General features: G+C 41.4%; 1 protein-coding gene across 1 annotated transcript in view; it reads right to left on the bottom strand.

Moving 5' to 3' along the window:
• The window catches only part of INSIG2 (insulin induced gene 2), a 30897-nt gene extending 21669 nt beyond the window's left edge, over positions 1-9228 (bottom strand). Inside the window, 3 exon segments of the mRNA XM_014584594.2 lie at position 1; positions 4-316; positions 9049-9228. The exon segment at position 1 is cut by the window's left edge and continues 99 nt beyond it. Coding sequence (XP_014440080.1) covers position 1; positions 4-174 — 172 coding nt within the window. The 5' untranslated portion in view covers positions 175-316; positions 9049-9228.
• Between the last annotated feature and the right edge of the window lie 126 nt (positions 9229-9354).

Below are 9354 nucleotides of genomic sequence, written 5' to 3'. Positions count from 1 at the left end.
AAAGAGTGTCACGTTTCTCTGAATCTGAAGTAAATTTAACACTAATGCAAGAAATACTCCAATAAAAAACAATACTACTCCTCGAATCATCAAATTCACACTCTGGCTAGTGATAGATGAGATATATGGGCCACACTTTTTAGGCCCAGGTGACTCTGTCTCTCCTTCTGCCATGGTTTCATAAGTTCAGTAAGTCGTTAAAAAGAAAAAAAAAAAAAAAGCTTCCCAGTTGAAAAGCTCAAGTGTCTGTGAGTCAAAGCAGACTGATGTTTCAACAGTAGCACATCTTCTCCTACAGTGGGACCTACCAGAAATCCTGTAAGAGACAGAAAAAAGAAATTAGTGTATGCCTGATACATGATTCTACAATGCTCCTGGTTTTAATATTAGTTCATTAGAAAGGCAAATAATAAAATAACAAGTTAGCATACCAATTTAATTTTAAATTAGTTCTTTATTGGATAAAAAAAGGTTCCAAAAACTATTTTTATATGCATGATGTAATAAAAAATAAAGTGCTACACTTACACTTAATTGGGGCAGAGTAAGTGCCCTAAGAAATATAAAGGTTAGATTAACAGTAAAAACAACTTGTCCCACTTCAAAGAAAAGCAAAAAAGGTCATCTGAGGGACCAGCAGTTAGCGAAATGGCTATGTCACTGGACTCCCACGTAGTTGACCACAGTTCGTGTCCTGGACCCGGTGGCTTAAAACTCACGCCGGGCGTGTGTGTGTACGTGCCCAAGATCCTGAGAGGAGAATGGAGGAGAAGGGATTGTGGCGTGACCATCCCCCCCTGGGGGGTGATTTCTCGCTTTCTGTCTGTCTCTCTCTGGTGAGCGCACGCACCCTATAGCAAAAACCTCTCAAAAAAAAAAAAAAAAGGTCATCTGAGATGTTCCCACAAGAATATGGAAGATCAAAACACAGATCTCTCTTCTACCTAAAACTCCAAACCCATCAGTTAAAATAGTGCATTTTGGGGCTGGCAAGTGTTGTGATGGTTGAGGCTCTGGACTCCCACATGGCCAACCAAGGTTCAGGTCCCAAACCTGATGGCTTGCTTTCTCATTTTCTCTCTCTTTGTGTGTCTCTCTGGTCAAATTAAAAAAAGAAATAGTAATAATAAATTAATTATTTTTTAAGTAGTGCCTTTTATACTTTATGGAAAGTCAACATATTCTGACTAAAGATATAGATGTATTTTTTACAATAAAATGTGACTTGCTCATGAGAACAACCTTCACAGAAGGGTAAAATGATGTTTTAATGTTCAGTGCTTATGTATCAGAATTTCTGCACACAATGCTCTATAAAAAGCAGATTACTACTCGTTTACCTACACACATATCAAACATAGAAAGCAGATCTGACCTGCCCTCCCCAGGGCCACAGCTGTGTCCCACTCCTGCCATGACCCAGTCTGTTCTCACTGCAATAATGGAGTAGTTGTGTGAAACCAGAAGAGGCAGAGGAAAGGAAGCTAAGAAAATGAACAACCTACAGGTTAGATTCTAAGTCAAGCTCCACATAGCCCCTGACTCCTAAAACCTAGAACTTTGCTGCTACAACCCAACCAGGTGTTCAATCACTCCTTTAACCAAACTGACCTTTCCTTTTTTTTTTTTTGGAGAGGTTTTCGGTATAGGGTGTGTGCACGCGCCAGACAGACAGAGAGACAGAGAGAGAGAAAGCGAGAAATCACCCCCTGGAGGGATGGCCACACCGCAATCCCTTCTCCTCCATTCTCCTCTTGGGATCTCGGGCATGTACACACACGCTCGGCATGAGTTTTAAGCCACCGGGTCCGAGACTCGAACCATGGTCAACTACATGGGAGTCCAGCAACATAGCCATTACGCTAACTGCTGGTCCCAAGTGACCTTTCCTTTGTGTGTGTTTAAGAGATCAACTTTTCGGGCTTTCTATGTGCTAGCCTAGGCACCTGAAAGATGGTAAGTCATATAACTCTAAGACCTTAAGTGCAATTATTCATTCATTTCAGAGAGGCAAAAAAGTGAAGATAAGTGAAGTCACTTGACCAACCTCACCCCAAGTAAGAGGCTGACTTGGGATTCAAATATGTGCAGTCTAGCTCCAAAGCTGTTATTCTCACTAGGAGGTTCAGCCTCCCAGACTACATATTCTTCTACATGCTTTCTATAAATACTAATATTTTTTAAATGGGAAAATACTATGCAGACTATTTTTATAATTTACTTTTATTCCACCCAACAATTTATCTTGGGCATCTTCACAAGTCAGTATGTAAATGATATTTCCTTCCAAAGTAGTTTATTTAAAGCCTAAGTACAGCACATTTGTAATAGCTTATAATAGCTGCTTTATAATTATACTTATTATGTGTATTGCTTTATGGATGATAAATTTTTTATGTAGGTCTTATTCATTATTATATCTCCCACTGTGCCTGTGATCCACAACCATTTCTCTTAGCCAATAGTGGGAGTTCCATACATTCAGATTTGAATAGTTAAATGTCGTTAACTCTTTTTGAAGCAAACTATATTGGGTTAAGCAGAACTTTTGGAAGGCAAACCTAGCACCGAATTATCATTTACAATACCCTTCTTCAAAGTATCTTACAAATAAATTTTAGAATAAAACACATGAGTCAACTGCAGGAAGTGGGCTAACATTAGAAATAACTGGTAGGAAAATGAGAATACTTGTAAGCACTAGTAGCCTATCAGTTCCATATGATAGACACTTAGATAAGACTTCTATTCAGCCACTACCACACCCAAGGCTCTGTGCCCAACACTCAGAGGGAAATTCTGTCCCCAAGCTAGTCCTTGCAAGCCTACTTAGTGTACAGCATAATTAGCTCTATGGCTCAGAGGACTAGAAAAAACCGTACATGTTACTGTTGATTAATGGGAAACCATTCAGATGTTAACTGAAAACATCTCCTCCTGACCTGGCCTTGCAGACTATTCCTTACTGTAGTATCCAGGCATATTAACATCCCATGTATTCTGGTCGCTTTTAGCAAGATCAGTAGCTACAGGAGCTATTGATAAGGCACTATGTATGGAAGACCTACTCCATAGCAGACACATAATAACTCTAATCTTCCCAATAATTCTGAAGATACCACGAGGACACCCAGTCAAAGAGATTTAGCAACTTGTTTATGGTCACATGACCAGCATTAGAACTAGAACTTCCCTGAAGTCTGATTCCATAACCTGTTTTTGCTCTATACATTGAGTCCCATTCCACCTCAATTGCTCAGACTCCTTTACTTGGCACAGGGCCTATCTAAGTTATCTGGGCCTTTAGATCACTGAAGAGATGGGTAGGCACTGGAAAACAATCTCAACTATAATACAGTCGCAACGTACTAATACCAATGTAAGTAAGTTGAATGCATAACAGCACAAAGATGATGAGAATAAATGTATCAACATCTTGAAATTTTCATTAAAATTACTAAATCAGGTATAAAAATATGTTTTAAATGTTTTGTTTTTAGTTTTTGCTATAGGGTATGTGGCGCTCACCAGAGAAAGATAGAGATGGGGACAAGGAGTGAAAAATCACCCCCCAGCAGTGTTGGCAACACTGCAATCCCTTCTCCATTCTCCTCTCAGGATTTGGGGCACACATGCAAAATCACTCCCCAGCAGGGTTGGCAACCCTGCAATCCCTTCTTCTCCATTCTCCTCTCAGGATTTGGGGCAAACATACACATATATCTGGTAGAGTCAGCTATATGGGATCCAGCCGCCTAAATCTCTATACCATCTGCTGGTTCCAACATGTGTTTTGGGTTTTTTGGGTTTTTTTGGAGAGGTTTTCGCTATAGGGCGCGTGTGCTCGCCAGACAGAGAGAGAGAGAGAGACATAGAGACAGAAAACGAGAAATCACCCCCCAGGGGGGATGGTCATGCTGCAATCCCTTCTCCTCCATTCTCCTCTCGAGATCCTGAGCATGCACGCACACGTGCCCGGCGTGAGTTTTAAGCCACCGTGTCCAGGACGCAAACCACGGTCGACTATGTGGGAGTCCAGCGACATAGCCATTATGCTAACTGCTGGTTCCCTGTTTTTTGTTTTTTTAAGAATTATCTTATTTATCTTTATTTCTTTTTCTTTTTTCTTTTTTTTTTCAATTTGACCAGAGAGGGACAGAATGGGAGAAAGAGAAAGTGAGAAAGCAAGTCACCAGGTCTGGGACTTAAGCCGTGGTTGACCACGTGGGAGTCCAGAGCCACTAACCACCATGCAACCTGCCGGCCCCCTAAGATGTTTTAACTAAAAAATAAAAATAGAATGGCTTTATACACTGTATGAGACCAACAATTGACTCTTCACTTTTCAAACTCTAGTAGGGAAGCGAACTCCCTCCACTCTGCTGCTACAACGTCTACTAGAGAACGAGTATATGTTTTGAGTGACATTGCAATAAATAAATGCTTCTATTTGTAAATTTGTCCAAAAGGGAGCTAATGGCAAAGGATATTTTAATTTTTAATATTCTTACAAGAGTAAAATAAGTTCGATTTTAAAAAGCTATTTCATTTGTGTTAGTCCCCATTCTCACAATCATGTGGCAGCATGTGTCAAAGTACACTGACATTTTAGGCAACACAATTCTTTATTGTGTTAAGCAGCTCTGAGCATTGAAAAACAATTAGCATCCCTAATTCCTGTCCACTAAATACCAGTGCGTGCCCCCCCTGCCATTCATAAGAACCAAAACTGTCCCACATTATTTCTAAATACCCCTAGGGAGGCATGGTCCTGATGCCATGAGCCACTGATTGCTAGACTTCTTCCCTCATTCTATTTCAAGGCTGCTAGAGATTCTAAAGTGTTTATTTATTATTCCTGCCACAGTTGTTTATTCAACCTTTCCTGGCAGTGTGTGTTTTGTTTCCTACTTCACCTCAAAAGTTTCCTTTAAAAACAACACATTTGTTTGATGTTGATTTAAAGGAGACCCACAAGGCTAATTCTGTGGCTACATCATAAATACAACAGTGCTATATAATTACTGGAGACAAAAATACAAGCTACACTGTTTTAGAATCACAATACCCTAACATTTTAGAAAGGGCAAGGAACTGGATCATCTAGGGGGAATATGAGCCTCACACAAACAAAAACAAAAAGTTTTGCATATGTGCATTTTTCTGGGAAGAGAGTTCCACAATTCACATCAAGTACTCAAGTAAGTCATGACACAAATGAAGAACCAGTGATCTAGTAACATTCACTCCAAAAGAGTCGAGTGAATTGACAAGATCAAGACTGTACTACTGTTGGGAACCAGCAGTTAGCGTAATGGCTATGTCGCTGGACTCCCACGTAGTCGACCGCAGTTCGCGTCCCGGACCCGGTGGCTTAAAACTCACGCCGGGCGCGTGTGCGTGCGTGCCCAAGATCCCGAGAGGAGAATGGAGGAGAAGGGATTGCGGCATGACCATCCCTCCTGGGGGGTGATTTCTCACTTTCTGTCTCTATGTCTCTCTCTGTCTGGCGAGCGCATGCGCCCTACAGTGAAAATCTCTCAAAAAAAAAAAAAAGACTGTACTACTGCACTACATGTACAGTAAAAGCCTGAAAATGACTACACTCATCAAAGGACAGGAAATTCCAAAAAAACCACTCAACCCTTACTATGCAACAAAGAAGTTCCTAAAAAATGCATATTTATATCAGTCCCATTCTGAGAAGAGGGATATTTTAAAGAGAAATTTCTAGAGAATAAGTATCCTTTAATTTCTTATAAATTTGCTTTGAAATATATTGATTATGTAAATATATTTTCTTAAAACAAAATATACCTGTAGCTTTAAATATTACTATCATATCACTGATAAATTTGATTCTCCAAAAATTTTTTTTAAAATATCCGTATGTGAGGGGCCAGCTGGTGGTGCAGAGGTAACACAGTGCTCTGCAATGCTGGAGCCACACGAGAGGTCCCAGAACTGCAGCTGTACACATCGAATGCTCACGTGCGCCCACGATCAGTGCTGGCTGAGGCTGCGGGTGCAGGACTGTTGGAAGTGTCTCTCGAGAAGAAATAGACACACTTAAAAGAATTTAAATTTGAAAAATAAAGATTACCTGACAAATAATTTGATGATTAGGAAAGAAGTCTCTACTATAAAGATACCATTTAAAGGATAAAAGTTTCAATTAATTTTCAACAGTAAGTCTGGTAAATAGGTGTTTTTAATCTCCATTTTACAATAAAACAGGGTAAGTAGCTTTATTATTATTGTTGTTGTTATTATTATTACGTTTTTGCCATAAGGCATGTGCACTTGTCAGAGACAGAGAGAATGAACACGAGAAATCACCCCCAGCAAGGATGGCCACATCACAACCCCCTCTCCTCCGCTCTCCTCTCGGGATTTTGGGTACACATGCACATGCACATGCACCTGGAATGATTTTCAAGCTGCCAGGTCCAAGACTCAAATCATAGCCAGGTGGGAATTTAGCACCATACCACCTGCTGGCCACTGGGAGCAAGTAACTTTTTAAGATAACAAAGTGGTATTGGGTAGCACCAGAAAGAGACCCAAACACTCTGATTCCACATCCAGAGTTCTTTTCAGTTACCATATTCCCTCCATCTACAAACGTCAGGCAAAAACAATTTAAGTACCACACCAGAAACAGTTTTTAAAGTCATGATGATAAATTATTGATACCAAAAAATGTTTTCAACAATTCACAAAGAAAAACTTTCCATAGGAAATGAAAAACTCTGTCTTTAACCTTGACCTACTATTTCTACAAAGTGCATTACTAAACAAAAATATTGATAGCTCAGATAGATTAATGACAAATCATCACAGAAAAAACGTTATTCCAGGTGTATGTCTGCCTCTTAATGGGTTGATATTATTACTCTTAGATTAAAAAAAGGTTATAAGTGATTCTGGGCTTTGTGAATAAAAATCAGTTTCTGTTGGCCACTGAAACAACTTTCAGTATGCAGGCATTGAACATGCAAAAACTCCTAAGAACCTTAAGAACTAGTTTCATTTCAACAATTGCAGCAACCCCTAAAACCAAACAAGATTGTTCATCTTCCCATGATTAACAGTAACACTAGATTCCTCTGTCCCTGCATACTTAGGTCAGATAGGCTACTAAATAATAAAGTTAAATTACTACCTCATGTCTTTTCCAACATACGCTCTTAATTAGAATGTCACTCTCAAAATTAATAAATTTTTTTCTTAAATAAGAACAGACTTATATGATGCACAGCTAGAGGCATCAAAAAGTTCCAGAGAGAAAAAAAGGTTTACCTTGAAGACATTTCAACTCTTTCCTATCTACATTAAAACACAAACACAGAAGCAACTAGGCAAGCAGTACTTATATTCCATTACTGCTAATATTTTTTTTTCCTTTTTCTTTCATGAAAGAAAGAGAGAAAGACAAACACACTCAAAGGGTTGGTCTCAAGCCAGGATCCAGGGAAGAAAACCTTCTTCCACATGCATCCAGCATCGCTTGAGCAGCACATTATCACTGCCCATCTAGCCAGCCCCTCTTACTGCAAATCTCAGTCCGTAACAAAAGTTACTCTATCTCTTGGGCAGAACTTTCATATAACAATGAAAATAAACTGTCTTTAAATTATTGAATTTTATTTTATCCTTTCCATTTCAGTGCCACTAAGCAACAGGTGTCAGTTAATTTTTTCTTTTTTCTTTGTGTGTGTGTGTGTGTTTTCCTTTTATAAAGAGTTTTTTGTTTGTTTGTTTGTTTTTTGTTTTTTTTTGCCTTAGTGCACGTTCACTTGCAAGAGAGAGAGAGACAGTGAGAGGGAAAGTGAGGCATCACCCCCTCGGGGGGATGGCCACTCCACAATCCCTTCTCCATTCTTCTCCAGGCATCTTGGGCATGCAGGCACACCCACCCAGCATAATTTTCAAGCCACTGGGTCCAGTCTCAAGCTGAGGTGAGCCATGTGGGAGTACAACCTAACGCTATGTCATCTGCTGGCCCCAACACCTGACAGTTTACAAAGAACCAATCTCTTTCCCAAATGATCTATCACATTTTGATCACTTTACACATGTGAACTGAGAATTATGACAAAACATTCCTCTGAACACAAAGTCCAGAGAAAGAATGAACGGGAGACATAGGCAGAGAACATTGCTAATTTATATCCTGTTGGCCCCCAATTGGCAGCCCCTTAATTCGTTTCCATTCAGTGGTTCGCTGTCGGCCAAACCCCAAAAGCTGGAAAATACAATCTAGCCATGGCTTGGCTGCCTTTATTTCTTCTGCTCCTGGACTAGAATATGTCTTTACTGAAAAATTAATGTCAATTAGCTGCAGTGTCCCAGCTCTGAAGCCTATCCATTCCTTCTAAAAGCATTTCTCCATCAGTCCTACCAGAGGCAAGTTCTTCACGGTGTATTTCCTAGACTACCTAGCCAATACTGTACTGTAACAACTTTTTCCAACGTTAACTGGGCAAGGGTCACTGTCAGTCAATTTTAGCACCCTTTCCGCCTCCACCCCATTATCCATACTTTTCCTTCTCCAGGTTGCCAATCCGGAATGAGCCAATATTCCAGTAACTACCACCAACTGACTTCTAGGCTCTGGCAAGAGTTCTCTTTGGCTTTACCCACACACCTATTCCAAAGATGTTTAATTCCAATGTAAAATGCCAAAGTCCTTTCCTTCACCCAATGTCATACCTTTCGGGTGAGTGTAAATTACTCGATACCTACCTTTCTTTGGATCCATCCCCCTCCCAGGCCTGAGTCTTGTCTCTCTGGCTACGAGTCTCCCGTGTCCAGACAGCTCCCGGTTGACAGCTCCCCGACCTCCACCCCCATCAGACCTCCCGGGTTGCCCTTCCCAGCGTCCTCCGATCTTCTCACTCAGGCACTCTGTCACTCCGAGAAGCCTAGGCTTCTTCTGTGACCTTTCCTTGACTCCTCCGCTCCCTCTGGACCTCGCTGATCCCTCTCCAGGTAAGGGAAGCCCCTCACCCTGAAGGCCCCATCTTTGGTCCTCACTCTCCGCACCTGAACCCAGGCTTCCCGGGCTGTTAAAACATAAGCAGGTCTTCTTCCTGAAGGCCACCTCCTTCCTCAGGCCGCTTCCCTCAGCACCACGTCACCTGCACTACGCTGGGAGACCCCAACTCACCCCCGCCTCCGCCATCTTCTGGGACCGGCCCCCCGTCCCCCCTCCGCCTCTTCCTCCTCCCCTCCCACAACTCCTACCGAGCCCTACTGCGCCTGTGCGACCGACGCAGCCGCGCGCTGGCGATCGGGGCAACAGAGCTTCCGGTCCCTCCCGGCACTCGCTGGCAGACAGAGAAACCGGGG

This window comes from Tupaia chinensis, unplaced genomic scaffold (assembly GCF_000334495.1).
Source record: "Tupaia chinensis unplaced genomic scaffold, TupChi_1.0 Scaffold147282_1, whole genome shotgun sequence".
Taxonomy (NCBI): Eukaryota; Metazoa; Chordata; class Mammalia; order Scandentia; family Tupaiidae; genus Tupaia; species Tupaia belangeri.
The sequence above is the reverse complement of the archived record's forward strand: the minus strand, read 5'-3'. Positions and strand labels throughout refer to the sequence as shown.